The 16362-nt window shown below is 38.3% G+C and overlaps 1 protein-coding gene across 1 annotated transcript in view; it reads right to left on the bottom strand.

Moving 5' to 3' along the window:
• The window catches only part of LOC101738748 (uncharacterized), a 43176-nt gene that overhangs the window by 13493 nt on the left and 13321 nt on the right, over positions 1 to 16362 (bottom strand). Inside the window, exons 2-3 of the mRNA XM_038015965.2 lie at positions 3450 to 3569; positions 909 to 1042 (exon numbers count right to left, since the gene is read on the bottom strand). Of these exons, the coding sequence (XP_037871893.1) occupies positions 909 to 1042; positions 3450 to 3569 (254 nt within the window). The remainder of the gene's footprint in view (positions 1 to 908; positions 1043 to 3449; positions 3570 to 16362) is intronic.

The raw sequence follows: 16362 nt of genomic DNA, 5'->3' as shown, positions 1-16362 counted from the left end.
CCTAATCATCTATATATTAATACGTGAAGCAAAAACTTTCCCTCCCTTTTTACGAAAATTGCGGGGACGGAGGAGTATGAGATTTTCCACTCTTATACAGAATATAGAGAAGACGTGCATAATGCAAATATTTTTTTAAAATAATGCATAAAAGATACATTAAATCAATAAAGAAAACATTACACACACTACATACCATGTATTTGACGCACACACGCACGGAATAGATAAATAAGGTCACACGCATGCATACTATTTATTTATTGTTAAACTTTTGTTCTTGACGTCTGTGGTCAAATTGAGAACAGATTAAATATTGTTTGTCTTTATTAATCTTTTTTTATAGTGTAGCCTTAGCGAAATTTGTGACTAGAGAAGTATAAAATACAATCATATTAGTGTACAAACTTACAATTCCGATTAATTATTATAGTCGAATTTCGACTACTGTGGGACCTCTAGTTCTTGTAAAAGGACAATGTTGAAAGTAGATACATAAAAAAACAAGTATATGTGCTGGTGGTAGGGAGGTTCTTTGTCGTACCGGTTTCGACAATTTGACGGTCCATGATATTATTGAGAGTTAGATTGTTTGGTTTGAAGGTGCCTATTTAACACCAAATGGCGTGTTAGATTTTCTCATTTGTGTCATTCTCTACTCCTATTTTATGGTTTACATGGATAAATGAGTCCACGGTGCCCCTGGTTTTTTGAGTAGCACCAGACCCTTTGTGAATGTCGAGGTCTAACTTGAGACACGAGAGCAGTCTCATTGATATATCCCTGGACTACTAAGCTACTCGTTATGTTTGTGAACAAAGAATAAATATCATTATAAATACAAGTATTATTGTTTTCATTTATTTTGATTTAATAGAATTTAGAATGAAATATTCGTTAATACGTACAGTTTTGACAATTTCCGGTAGTTCTGAGGTGACCGAAACTCGGACTGTGTAGAAAGCTGCCCGGAAAGGCGGTCCCGACCCGGTCATGGACACATCCTGACGCCACTCGCTGAAGATCTGGGAACTGGAACTTTCTGAAGAAATTAAGACATGAAAATAAATAAATAAACTAATCTTAGCGGTACTGTCGTTTGATGCTTTCCGGTTTCCTAGATTAGATCCCAGTGATTCAGCACTGTTTTATGGTTCATCTATCCAACTTAAATTGAGGACATTTTAATAAATAGGCGGTAATCGTAAATCAATATCATAAAGTCGCGTGGATTCAATGACTACAATTATACTTTTAGCTGTTGTGTAGAGTCGAGTTTGAGAAATATATGAGGAACTAGAAAAAACTTAATTTTTCAATGGCCGCCCAAAACCCTTTTGAAATGCAACTTCAACACGAGCGGTGTCATGAACTACGAACTAACTATATGTATACGTGACCGGATAATTCATTAAAACTAATCAGATTGTGAACTGTCCATCGCTATAAAATAGCGATTCATACAATTATCGAGCACCGTAAATAAATAACAATGAAATGCTGTTCGTTTGTAATTTTACTGGTGATAGGACCTCTTGTTAGTCCGCACGGGTACGTACCACCGCCTTGCCTATTCTGTCGTGAAGCAGTAATGCGTTTCGATTTGAAGGGCGGGGCAGCCGTTGTAACTATACTAAGACCTTAGAAGTTATATCTCAAGGTGGATGGCGCATTTACGTTGTAGTTATCTAGGGGCTTCAGTAACCACCTAACACCAGGTGGGCTGTGAGCTCGTCCACTCATCTAAGCAATAAATAAAAAAAATTGCATCACTTCAGAACTGTTGGATCTATTTGGTTTGCAATGTACAATGTATTTATTCTTAATTTTAGTCCATACGAAAGTCAAATTGACCTGACTTGTTTGTATATGGATATGTCGGAGGCGAGCAGCGCAAGGCTGGCCCGAGGTCGTTATAGAAAGTTATAAGTTAAACAGCGTTTAAGATATTAAGTAATCATCGCGCGCCCCTTGACCTAGTGGTCACGCCAGTAGTGCGGTGGAAGGAATTCGAATCCGTGATGAGGCTGCGGTGATGTCTCTGTTAGATCACCATCGCTGGGTGACGAGCAATAAAGTTGAAACTAGCTATTTCTACTGGCATGTCATGAACAAACACTTATTCCACTTTTGCTTAATGACGTAGCTGCAAATATTTTTTATTAAATAAATGTAAGTTTGGTTTCCTCTTTTATCTGCCATTGACCGGTAAACCTAGTAAACACGTTTTCAATACACTTTTATTAGCTTCAGACGTATGTATGTTTGTAACGGAACCTTTGAACATGATTTTGACCCCCTTCAAAACGTCGGATTAACTCGAAATTTGGTATACTTATTAAGGACCGATGACAATTCAACATTTAAAAAAAAAATGATAAAAATAATTTGAAAAAATTGAAATTTAACCAAAAAATTAAAGATAAGTAATAGTTTAAAAACTAAAAAAACACGCTCTTAAAGAAAATCCAAGCAAAAAATAGAAAATAAATTTTAATAAGTTTGAATTGCATGGTGTCAGTATTTATAAATATTTTATGAACAGATATTAGTAGAAGGGTTATTTTAATAATATCCTGAAAAGCACCTCACGCTTTTTTACAATAAAATCATTTTTTCTTACACTATTTTTAATTAAAATTTATTAAAATTTATTTTCTATTTTTTAGTTGGATTTTCTATAAAAGCGTATTTTGTTAGTTTTTAAACTATTATTTATTTTTAATCAAAAGGTAACATAGACTAAGCCGTCTCTATATAAATAAAAAAGCAGGCCTTAAAAGATAGAAATTGAGAAATATGAAATGTAGATTTGAGATAGGATTTATGTTCCTGCCGAGTGACAGTGTATGTATGATCTACGAAGCATCACGCTATCTCGTTACTCAATGTGTTTACTAACTCGTTTTCAGGATACGGATATATTCGACGATGGTGTGCAGAGATACGTACCTATTGTTAAAAGTTATTTAAGCTACCTTAAGTTCCTTAAAAATTTTGTGATTTAATTGTTAGTTTGTAAGAAGACTGTATCTAATAAATAAACGAAGATAAGAAGTACATGTCCTGTGCGCTCGTGAAAGCACTTCACACTTTAAACGTTCCAAGTAATTTTAAAACAGTGGGTTCTGCAACTAGTCTTTCAAGAGATTTTTACTGCTGGTAGGACCTCTTGTGAATCCGCGCGGGTAGGTACCACCACCCTGCCTATTTATGCCGTGAAGCATTGAAGAGTGGGGCAGCCGTTGTAACTATACTGAGATCTTAGAACTTATATCTCGAGGTGGGTGGCGCATTTGCATTGTAGATGTCTATAGGCTCCAGTAACCACTTAACACCAGGTGGGCTGCGAGATCGTCCACTCATCTAAGCGCAATAAAAAAGAAAAAAAAAAAGATTCCTGAACCAAGCTAATGACTTATACGACAAGAGTATAGTGTACTACTTACTATTAGAAGGTGCTGGAGTCGCCTGCTGTTGGTTGAGGACCTGGCAGAGCTCAGCGGATCCCGTCCAGTAGTTGTTCCCCCAGTAGAACATCGAGGTGTAGCGACCACCGGCATCTTCCACTGTAGCCAATAAAATCTTGGTTAAGTCCACTGGTCATAGGTAAGTTGTAGAGGTTGCATTCGCTGGGCATTTAAAATTAACATTATTATTTATTGTCATTATTATTAGGGAGTCCAACACTCGTATAAATACATATTAGCCTATCCATTAAATTCATGTATTTTTTACATGGATACCAAGTTTCAAGTCAATCAGATGCATGGTTCAGTAGTTATAACGGAACATCCGTAAAAACCACTGTAGATTTATATATTAGTATAGAAGTTTTTTTTCTATTGTCCTTGTAGGCAGACGAGCATACGGCCCACCTGACGGTGAGTGGTTGCTGTCGCCCATGGACTTCAGCAATGCCAGGGGCAGAGCCAAGCCGCTGCCTACCGTTACTTGTAGATATGTGCAAAATTAAATACTAAAATGTTATATATGAATGTTGTATATTTTAAAAATGTTTAAACAGTGTAATAACGTGGACCAATATCGTATTTCAATCTTTCCCGAACACTAGCCCTAACAAGAGCCATGCTTCACTGAATCTACCACCGTATGGAAACGAGACCCACTGATAAGATCCAGCGAGAAACTCAACCACACTCCAGAGATTATTGTACACCTTTGAAGAACTTTCAAAATAAAAACCATTCCCCATTTGGGTGGGGTCTTTAAGATTTATCATTTAAACATAATTGCTTGTTTGTAAATCAAGTAACCCTGTAGTTTATTGCGGAAGCTCTTTTGGATTTATGAGAAAGGGGTGGGGCTGATAATGCAGCACACAAAGGTGAGTTACTTTATTGAAGGTAACTTGTCATGGTAAGATTCATTTAAGTTTTGGTTTTATCCAATGTTGTGATAATATCAGATAAATTTTTCATTGTTATTTTATTGATATTTTATTTTGACAAAACGTGTACACGATTAAATATACAATTAAATGCTTATGCTTACAACATTAAATTTATAGTTTCCGAAATAAAGCCGTAAAACTATAGTTACAATGGGAAAATCATGGTATTTTTCAATCAATCAATCAATCAAAACGGATATAAGAACCTGACACTGTTTATTACTGCTACTTCTCCACCAGCTTGCATGAACTAATTTCGCCGCGTAGTCTTTTTTTTACCTACCTATGCTGATATAGACTTGAGAGGCTATATCAGCGTTACCCTAGTGTATAGGTGAACTTTCGGGGCTCAAACCGGAGGTGTTGCTAACACTGGCCCTAGCAAGAGCAGTGCTTCGCAGAATCGCGACCCACTGAGAAGAACCGGCGCGAAACTCCGTAGGCTGTGTCTGTGGGGCGCGAAGTTAAGCCGTTAAGCGTGGAACGTGAAATTTTAATTATGTTTTGTGGTCAAGTATTTTTTTCTATAAGAGTCTCAAAGTCAAAAACATACGCCATTAAAAACATTACATTTAAAAAAGTAACATATTTGTATTTCGACTTTAGTAATGTATGGGAATTAAGAGTTTATTTTTAATTGCCACTGCCTATATTTGACACAGTTCTTTTAAAACCACGTTATAATAAAGAATTTAGGTTGGCCGTCAAACAGATCATATTATCATGTAGATCAGTAAATTACGCGTGAATGCAATCCGTTTTGTGTTACATAAAACCAGTTAACCTTACATTTCTGCGTTTACTTTTGTGTGTTGATCACCTTAAAGACCCTGCCATACTTTTGTAGAGTTGGAAAACGAATTAATTAGTATAAAGTTTTAAGATTGTGATAGTACCTTTTAGTTCGGCATCATTGTAAAAAGTATTCCTTTTGATTTGGTTGGATTGCATTCACAGGGAACGCCAACAATATAAGTAGCATTATTAATTTTATAGTATTATTTTATAAGATTACAATAGTATATGGCACACAATAAAGAGTCAGAGATGGGTTTCAGTGATGCATCGTCTTTTCATCTCGTACAATAAGAATAAAAAAAACATTTCTCTTTGCACATTCTTATTTATACTGACTGCATTTTAAGAGTCCTACAAGATTGCGTAATTATAAATAGTATCCATCAAATTTATTCATATAAGAAATTGAAAAATATGAAAGTACAAGCAAGTTTTTGAATTGATGAGCGAAATACAAAATAATTTAATTACACTTTGAATTGTTTTAAACATAATAATATGTAGTTTAGCCAATCAAATCGTCCACTTTAGTGAGTTGGTAGTCATAAATATTCTTGAATGCACTATCGAATTGAGATGTGTGTCAAGGTGGAGTCAGTGAACCCGACTGTGTTCAGCCTTCATTTTATTTAATTTTAAGTATTGTTGCACCGGATACCGGACGTGTCACACTTGTGAAACTCGTATTCGAGAAGACCTTTATTATTATACCTTATTTATTATTATTACTTTATTATTATTTATACTAATATATAAAGAGGAAAGATTTGTTTGTTTGTTTGTTTGTATTGAATAGGCTCCGAAACTACTGAACCGATTAGAAAAATTATTTCACTGTTTGGAAGCTACACTATTCCCGAGTGACGTAGGCTTTATTCCCGGCACTATTCACGAGTGATATAGGCACTTTTTGAAAAAAATTAGGGATCCTTACTAAAACTCAAATAATGTAACCCAAGGTGTAAAAAAATTATTTAAAATATTCTTTACATCGCGTGCCCTGCGAAAACTATTGATGATAGTATAAAAGAATGTACTACGACTTTGGACCGGTCACCGTCCTCGTCGAACCCGTCGCTTGCGGCGAAGGGCTCGACGAGCGAACTAACCCATAGACACAGCCCACTGAGTTTCTCGCCGGATCTTCTCAGTAGGTCGCGTTTCCGATCCGGTGGTAGATTCGGCGAAGCACTGCTCTTGCTAGGGTCAGTGTTAGCAACTCTCCGGTTGAGCCCCGCGAGCTCACCTACAAACATTAGGGCGAAGCTGAAATAGGCTCTCAAGGCTATCAGCATAGGTAGGAAAAAAAATACGACTTTGTAGAACACGTTATTATTTACAAAAAGTGTCCCGACAGTATATGTCTAACTATTATAGTTTTGCCGCAATAAGTGTTCTTATATTTGCAGGCCGCTTGTTATTTATATGTATATTTGCTCACACTCGTAAGGCTCTACAGTAATTATGCAAAACTATGCTTGTCCAAAACACTTTTAATCAATTACATATTTCTATGTTTATTGTGATAGTTTAACAATTTCCAATATATAAATTCCTGTTAAATTGTAAATGAAAAAATGGAGAACTAGGATTCGTGTGTTTATATTATAGCATTGTAAACAATTCTTTTAATAGAGATGCATGGTATTAACCTATTTTACTTTCTTATTTATTATTTCACTATAACACTTTATTTAATATTATTCTACTACGCTTCGATTCGAATTCTTATAATATTTCTGGTCTTGAAACCGTTGTGATTAGAGGTTCGTGAATTTAATATATGTACAAAAAATCTGTAAAATTGTATTTTAGAACGGTTTACTTAATAATGATATGATACAAGATCTTACAAAATCTGTGTTGGATATGAAGGTCGGAACTTGAACATTCGATCGGTACGTCCATTAATGTTGCACCGTAGTAGCGGCTTTAGTAGTAGTTTTAAAAAATAAATAATTAAATGTTGGAGTATAAAATAATAAAATAATAATAATAAAATAAGTAAAAGGTGTTTGAATCCCGCAGGCGGGTGCCCATTTTTCTAATGAAACATGTACATATCTAATGTTCACGATTGACTTCCACGGTGAAGAAATAACATCGTGTAATAAAAATCAAAGCCGGAAAAATATAATTAGCGTAATTACTGGTGGTAGGACCTTTTGTGAGTCCGCACGGGTAAGTACCATCATTCTGCCTATTTCTGCCGTGAAGCAGTAATGCGTTTCGGTGTGAAGGGCGAGGCAGTCGTTGCAACTATGCTGAGACCTTAGAACTCATATCTCAAGGTGAGTGGCGCATTTACGTTTTAGATGTCTATGGGCTTCAGTATACACTTAACGCCAGGTAGGCTGTGGCACTGGGGATGAACGCAGTGGCTCCAGGTAGTATGGATGAACTTTAAACTCCGGTGGTGGGCTGTGCGATGATAAAAACGAGATGATGGTATCATCTCAAACAATTTCTCAGAGCACTCCCTCAGAGATTCAGCAGAGGACTGCTCTAGTTAGGCAGATATTAGCAAAGTCTCCAGACTGAGCCTCGTGAGCTCGCTTACACGTTAGGTGAAGTATAACCCCCCGAGGTTACTAGCAATAGGTAGGCAAAACGCAAAGTTGTAACTAATATATAACTATATAAATACTATATAAATAGAATAATTGATAATTTGATAATATTTTGATAATAATAATTGATAATATTTATTTATATATGGTTTTATATGTATATATTTATGATATGTATATGTTTTTATTTAAGTACTTGTATTTGTATCTATAAATATTATGTATGTTATATATACACATATATTTAAGTAATATCACCTTCACACTGCACCTACCAAGGTTCGTCTCTGCACCCCCCTAAGGTAGACTGTTAGAGAATGCCTATGGCATTAAGTCCGCCTTTATACTTTCTAGTCTTTGAAGTTATAAATAAATAAAATAAATAGATATACATTATTTCATAACTAGTATGCATTGCTTAAATATCCGTTTATTATCAGTAGTACGTAATGCGAATCTGTAAAGTTTGCCTAACAGCCGCCACAGAATAAATATAATGGTAGGCACTGTATGCAATGGCATGTAATTGCGAATCTAGACATGAATAGTGTTGTAATAGGGCTTTGTATGCCTGCGTGCGTAAGTTGAAGTAATTTTTTGAAGTTCTTTGGGCGAAGAGCACGATTCCAAGGTCGAGTTTGAGTTAGTCCGTTTCCGCAAGTCGATTGGAGAACGAACGAACTCCTGGAAGAGGCCATATCGAACTCTTGGATGAGTGAGTAATGGAAGAGTTTCTTTAGGCATGTTTAGATATATTTAGACTATCACACGTAAGTTTATTGGAGAATGAACTAGCTTCTCTGATTCTATCAAAATAATTACTACAGATCAAATAAGTGGAAACGTAAACCGATTGCTTTAAGGCAGAAATACTATACGGAACCGCATGCTTTGATTAACGTTTTTACGGAGCGTTCTCTCTCTCCCTTTCTAGCTCTGTTCTCTCAGGTTCAGATTACGTTTTCGTGAGTTGCAGCTGACATCTTGATTGATTTCGAAATTGCAGTACTTCGGAATAGTTTTAGAGATTCAAGAAGGAAGTTTTCGAAGTTGCTCAAATACGTATCCTGAAGCTTTGAAGCGACCCGCGTGACTTTTTTTTTTATGATTGAAAGATTACTGGTGGCCCGGAGGCCTTTCCAGCTTCACCAGGACAGGTGGGCGAGCAAAGGCTCAGCCAGGAGGGGTGGGATTTGCTAACAACTGCACGAGCGCCTCCGAAGGAGACCTAACAACTCAAGAGCAATTGCTTCGCAAATTAATCTACTACCGGATCGGAATCGCGACCCGCTGAGAAGATCCGGTGAGAAACTCAGCGGCTGATTCATTGGTTAGGCTGCACGTGGAACTCTTTGTCGAGCTCGACGAGTACGGTTACCGGGGTCCCTAAGCCTGCTCCTAGCGTTAGAGCTCAAGGCGTCTAATGCAAAGGTTATTGGATCTGATGGATCCGTAAGGACGTGCACGGAGCGTTCTCTCTCTCCCTTTCTCGCTCTGTTCTCTCAGGTTCAGATTAGGTTTTCGTGAGTTGCAGCTCATATCTTGATTGATTTGGAAATTCCCGCACGTTGGAATAGTTTTACAGGTTTAAGAACTAAGTTTTCGAAGTTGCTCAAATACGTGTCCTGAAGTGTTGAAGCGACCCGCGTGACGTATGCGTCAGCTGTCGCGATACCGTGGCAACATTATTGTGCGAGCGAGCACGCTACCGTCTTGACCCGCGGCTGCCTGGCGGGTTGCGAGTGTTGCGACACGGTTGCGTGACTGCTTAGTGTAATTCCATCCAACTGTGTATCCTGCGTTCGACACGGCACACTTATAAAACAAGCAGCTCGTTAATAAGTATGTGTAGTATAAGAACCGCTTTAATAGTAAAAGCTAACAAAAATAACAAGTAATTGTTTTAATCCTGTCGATTCTGGTCAGAATATCAGTCAAAGTGTCAATCAAAGTTATAGAATTATTGTATTGTTATCAGTTTTTAATACGTGTGTAAATTTACAAGTTAATTAGACATTTTGTAGTTGGTTGTAATTATGTACGATAATAAACATAATATAATAAAAACGTCTTAAAAAAATTTAAACTTTATGAATTTGTTTGCTAGTGTCGACTATATTATATTTTATATACTGTAGAGTGAAAATGGATCAGCAATTATTTTCAAATGCAACATAATTAATATTTTAAATTATGTGTGGTGTGGACCGTGAGCATTACGAGCAGACTACAATAGAGTCCATATTCATAGCGACCTGTCTAAACAAAATTAAATTAAGTATTCAAAAAATAAAGTTTTTTTCTTTTCGATTGTATAGCGCATATTATATTCTTATAAATGTATCTACAAGTATATAGGGGAAGTGCGGTGTAAATTGAAAGAAAAATAATTAACATCCCCGCGTGTTACGGAAAGACATACGTCAATGACATTGACACTCACAGCACTATGCAAGAAGAACCATTGATTTCTCTTTCAACAGTATTTGGATTCGTGTATATCTTTTGTTGGAAATCAAAACAAATAAACCTATACACCTAGTTTTGTAGATACAAGCTATATTTGTCACTCCACGAAGAAAGCCCTAATCAAATCGCTTGCTCGTTTTATAGTAAAGACTGTAAAGGAATTAAAAAAATATATTCGTATCAATGAGGAAAAGTAAATTGAGAAATATAATCTATACTAATATATAAATCTACAGTGGTTTTTACGGATGTTCCGTTATAATTACTGAACCATGCATCCGATTGACTTGAAACTTGGTATCCATGTAGAAAATACATGTACTTAATGGATAGGCTAATATTTATATGAGTGTTGGACTCCCTGCACTAGTTGCGGGGGCGTTAATGATGAGAATCTTTTGTGGGGGTGAAAAATAATAATGTTAATTTTAAATGCCCAGCGAAGCGGACGGGTACAGCTAGTTTACATATAAAACAGAATATTATTGATTATATTTTTGCATAATAAGAGAATTGAAATGTTTATTAATGAATTTATCTTTGTGTGTATGTGCGTATAATAAATTTCACTATTCTATAACAGTGGCTATGATAGAGGCACTCACGTGTGTATACTGACTATGCCACATGAGGATTTGTTGATTGTTTACGTGCGGTGTGAGATATGAGCGATTGATAATTAATTTTTAGAAAATAAAATCGATTTACTAAGTAGTAATCGGATAATAAAACTAGCTTTAAATGTCCAATTCGATTTAATTTTGATTTATTTCAGAGAGTTGTGTATCAAAACGTCGCCTACTGTTGTGTCTTTTGTTTAGTACTATGAAATCAAAGGACTTTCTTGGATTTTCGTAAGTTGTAGAATATGAAACTGCGCCGTAATCTCGTATTTTAATAAGCTTATCATTTAATATTTCTAGAGGACGTATCCAAAAAGACTTGGATGGATTGTGTGCAAGAGGATACGCGAGAAAAGGAAGAAGAGCCCAGCAATGTCGTGTGGCTGCTCCGAAGCAGTCTTTCGCTTTTCGTTTCTAATTGTAAGATTGCTGTTAGAATCGAGACTTAATTGTTTCTTTAACTGAGTGGCAGCATTCACGTCGTGTCGTCTATGAGCTCCGTAACAAGGGTACGTTAGAGCGTGAGTTCAGTCACTGGGCAGTGTGTTTATTGTTAGTTTTAATTTGTTTATTGTTAAGTTAATTTGTCAGTCCGCCCCGCGCTCAGTGTGTGACTTAGACAGCGTCGCTTCGTTACGTAACACCCGATGGGTCGGACTTTCTCTGCGCTACACCTGTGAGGGACCACGGAGTCGCAGCGCGGCGGCATGAAGTTATCAATGTGCCATAATTTTAAAATTCGCTTATTGCGAGACACGTCTTTAATGTCTCTTATAAAACGTAAATTAAAAACTATACTTAAGACCTTAGAACTTATATCTCAAGGTGGGTGGCGCATTTACGTTATAGATGTCTATGGGCTCCAGTAACCACTTAACACCAGATGGGCTGTGAGCTCGTCCACCCATCTATGCAATAAAAAAAATATCGGTCCTATGTCAGCACTAATTTGTACATTGACGTCAAAATGCAAGAGCGAGATGGAAGTTCTGTTACGCGAAACGAGACAGAGACGTCTATATCCCTGATCAGGACCAAAATCTTTAATGCTTTGTTCGGTATGCTGATCGGTATCTTATTATCGTTCTATCTTTCAGTCCACGGACTTCCACTGCTGAACATACATCTCCAACAAGCCTCGTCACAACGACCGGCTTAATCAAAAAAACTCATACCGTCCACCAAAAATTGAGCTGCAGAATAAACTAATCACATCATTCCTCATCTTTATGCCACGGACGCTTCGATTAGTTTATATAGTTGCTATAAAAAATTCAAATCACGTGTATGCCGCGCATGAATAAGCAAACAAGGAAACACTGCCCTACATATTTCGGAACAAAACAGTAATACGTTCCATTTGAGAAGGCAGTAAAAATACTATCCTGTTCTTCCGGCAGGTGATTTACTTCAAGGTATATAACGGGTTAAGCAGTCCTTGTTAATATTTAGAAAAAATATATTTGTCATTAACAATTATACGGGACCTAACAGTACATATAACAGTGACTCTTCAAGTGACCTACTTTTCGCAATATCTGAACCCACATTGCATCCTGTTAGTTGGTGGCAAACTGCCAGGTGTATCATTGTTCAATTGTTGTCTCACAGTATGATAAAGATTGATGCAGGAAGTTTTACTGGCGGTAGGACGTCTTGTGAGTCCGCACGGGTAGGTACCACCATCCTGCCTATTTTCGTCGTGAAGCACTAATGCAGTTTCAACAGGGAGACGACCGTGTTCATATCCAATCAAAATATAAGTCACACCTCGGTCTCATATCCCAAGGTGGGTGGCAGCATTCCCGTTTTGATGACTATGGGCTGCGGGAATTACTTAGCACTAAGCGGGCCACGACCTTATTTACCCGTTAAAAAAGGTTTAAGTGTTTCCTAAATACTTTTAAAGCTAAACAGTGACTTCGGTAATAGTTACGAATGGCTTAATAAAAGGCTAAAAGGTAACTCGTCTGAATGGTATAAAAAGAACAAATATGGTTACCGGTCGGCCTCAGGAATTCGTGTAGGGCTGTCTAACATTAATTTACGATATGGAAATAGTCTATTTTTTTAAAAACTTCATATAAAAGCATTGACGCCTCGTGACCTGTAATAGGCATTGTGTATATTTATTGTATTTTACGTCTGTTATTTTTATTTTTTATTGCCTTTGTAGGCAGACGAGCATACGGCCCACCAGATGGTGAGTGGTTACCGTTGCCCATGGACTTCAGCAATGCCAGGAGCAGAGCCAAGTCGCTGCCTACTAACTATATAACTATATAATTATGTAACTATAACAATATTAGCACATACATAAGGTGCATCTACCCATTTTAACATTATAATTTGTCTGAATCTTCGCAGGTTTTTCGGGGTCAGTCTACTTCGTTATTATCTTGCAGCGCAGTGCGTGTTTATGGAACAGTGAGTGCTTAGTGCGAGTTTTTTTTTAACTTTCTCGATAGCGTAAAAGTTAACTCGGATTTGTATGCAGTTGGAACAGCACCCCTAGCGGCAAACGTAAGCAAACGTTCCAACTCCGTACAAATTTGAGTTAACTTTTACGCCCGCGGGGGTGGCGAAGCTGCTGCAACGGCCGCAACGCACCATCGCGGTCAGGGTCATCCGTGGTTATCGCACCATCTCCTTTGAGGCGGCGTGTGTACTGGTTGGGACGCCGCCTTGGATTCTGGAAGCGGAGGCGCTCGCTGCTGACTATCAGTGGCGGGCTGACCTTCGTGCCCGGGGCGTGGCGCGTCCCAGCCCCTGTGTGGTCAGAGCGCGGAGGGCCCAATCTCGGCGGTCCGTGTTGGAGTCATGGTCCAGACGGCTGGCTGATCCTTCGGCCGGTCGTAGGACGCCTCACTTTCCGGCTCACGCAGGTGCTCACTGGGCATGGTTGCTTCGGTGAGTTCCTGCACCGGATCGGAGCCGAGCCGACGGCAGAGTGCCACCATTGTGGTTGCGACTTGGACACGGCGGAGCACACGCTCGTTACCTGCCCCGCATGGGAGGGGTGGCGCCGTGTCCTCGTCGCAAAAACAGGAAACGACTTGTCGTTGCCGAGTGTTGTGGCATCGATGCTCGGCGACGACGAGTCGTGGAAGGCGATGCTCGACTTCTGCGAGTGCACCATCTCGCAGAAGGAGGCGGCGGGGCGCGTGAGAGACGCACAATCCCGCCGCCGTCGAGCGGGGGCCAGAGAGGCGGATCTCGCCCAAGCCCTGGCCCTCTAAGTGTTTCGGGTCCCCCTCACATGTCGGTCTGGGGACTGGCGAGGGGGGCCTAAGAAGACGTCGTGCAAGCTGCTCTGCACGCGTTTTACGCAAGAGCATCCGGGTGATGGAAGGCCGGCTATCCTCGACTCACGCTGGTTCTGGTCCAGCGGGGTATTCCGTAGGATAGCTCACTCTAACCGGCGCCATCTAGGCGGGCTTCGAATAGCCTGCCGACCGAGAGGGCTGGTGGTCGTGGCGCCGACGACCGCCGGTCCGGCGTCCCGAGGGGGAGGGTGATGGGAGAGATGTGCTCCGCACTAAACGCTTCACTTTCCCCCCTCTGCCTCTTCATGAGTTCTGTCTCATGCGAGGTTTGGACGTTGGTTGTTGAGCGACAGGAGGTTTTAGTCAGTTCGACTCTGACATGCCCCGCTTTCCATCCCCAGTGGAGGGCGGAAGTCCGGCGATTTCCTCCTGACAAAAAAAAAAAAAAAAAAACTTTTACGCTATCGAGAACGTTAAAAAAACTCACACCAAGCACACAGACCAGAAGCACAGACCAAACTCACTAATTGTGAACCCTACGTTATGCATCAAAATTGAAATGGATACAAAAAACAAAACGGTAAAATGGATCTCGGTTCTTTATTATCACCCAAAAAGTTATTGTTTGATTTTTTAACATTCCATAACGAATATAACCAAACGTATTTTATAAGCGTAAGGCTTTATTTTTTCAATAGATTTTGTGAGGTGTGTGTTAAAAATAGACAAAAGATAAATCAGTCGTCCTGTGAAAGTATTCGAAGTATTATGAATTGTAATAAAATAAATTGAATCATGTCAACGACTCAGAAAAATAATACGGTTACACTAGTAAGGGCGCCGTTTACCACCGAAGACTCTTTTCAATCCTCGCGGAAGGAGAACATATCAAAACACTGGTATGGAAACAATTAGAACCGTATTTCTTCTTGGTTCATAAAGCGCGTCATTTTCATCTTATTGCTGTTCGGAATAACTTATTGCTGACAGATTAGCAATCACTAACGTTGCTGAACACCACACACGATGCTGACATGCTCGTCAATGGTTTGATCGTGTCAAAATTCTTATGGACGGACTTTAGCTTTATATTCATTGACTGTTGTTCAATCCGGTCGCTGTCGTTGTCGTTAAAGAAAAGTATTCGCTTCCTACCTTCCGCTCTACGTTTAAGATAGGAAGAAAGGGTAGGTTAAGTCAAAAAAAAAAAAGGTTAGATAATAAAGAACCAATATGATGAACGCATTTGTAGCTTTATCTCTTTTGTATGTTGTGTGACGTTCATTCGTTTGACGTAAACACGACTCCAGGGTTCAATTAAAGCATTTTAAACATTTATCCATAGACGTAGCAAAACGTGGCAGGTATTCGATAGTGTTGTTTATGATTAATATTTTTATAAAATTCTTGCTTCGTTTTATTAAGATTCGGTGTCAACGATAAAGTTCAACTTATTATGTGCAATATTCCATTTCGCAATACTTGTTATTTCTCGTCTGGTAACACACTAATGACACAAATTACGTCAAAATGCCGAACTAGTTTGAAAACAGTTATGAAACAGTTGACAGCATTGATTCAATTTATTTGGTGTGTTTGTTTTATTGGTATTTAAAATATATTTAAAGTTATATGTCAAAGCGATGTACTCACGTACTTATTTTAATTATGATGATAGAGTAGTATGTGTATGTTCCAGAATGGTTTTGTGAAATGTTAAAATGAATTGAATGACGGTTCGCCATTTTTTTTCGTTATCTATGCGTTTTTATCCGGTGGAATTAAACTTTTGCCTAGATGTTTGCACTTTATAAATAATATATGAGATAGTTTGTGGATGGTATAATAATAGATTAGGAAACCCACTCTGTTTATTAGTGTCCGTAAAACTTAGTGCGCTTATTGTAGAGTTATTGTAGCAAATTACCCGAATTTGAAAGGAAACGCCAAAGAACTGTATTTATGCCATATTGTACTGTTGATTATGATTTTTATAAACTTGTCTATTCATATCTATTTATTATATATGTAAAGGATTTTTTTTAACTTAATTTTCACCAATATCGATAAGTTCGATTAGTTTTAAATTGTTCACACGTGTTATGGACCGAACTATAAAATATTATATTTTTCTTTCTTTGACCTAATAAGGCCTAATTAACGGTACGCAGCGGTTTGGCTCTGTCCCCGGCATTGTTGACGTCCATGGGCGACGAGAACCA

Source organism: Bombyx mori, chromosome 15 (genome assembly GCF_030269925.1).
Source record: "Bombyx mori chromosome 15, ASM3026992v2".
In the NCBI taxonomy this organism is placed as follows: Eukaryota; Metazoa; Arthropoda; class Insecta; order Lepidoptera; family Bombycidae; genus Bombyx; species Bombyx mori.
Note: the sequence above shows the minus strand (reverse complement) of the source record. Positions and strands in the feature narration are given on the sequence as shown.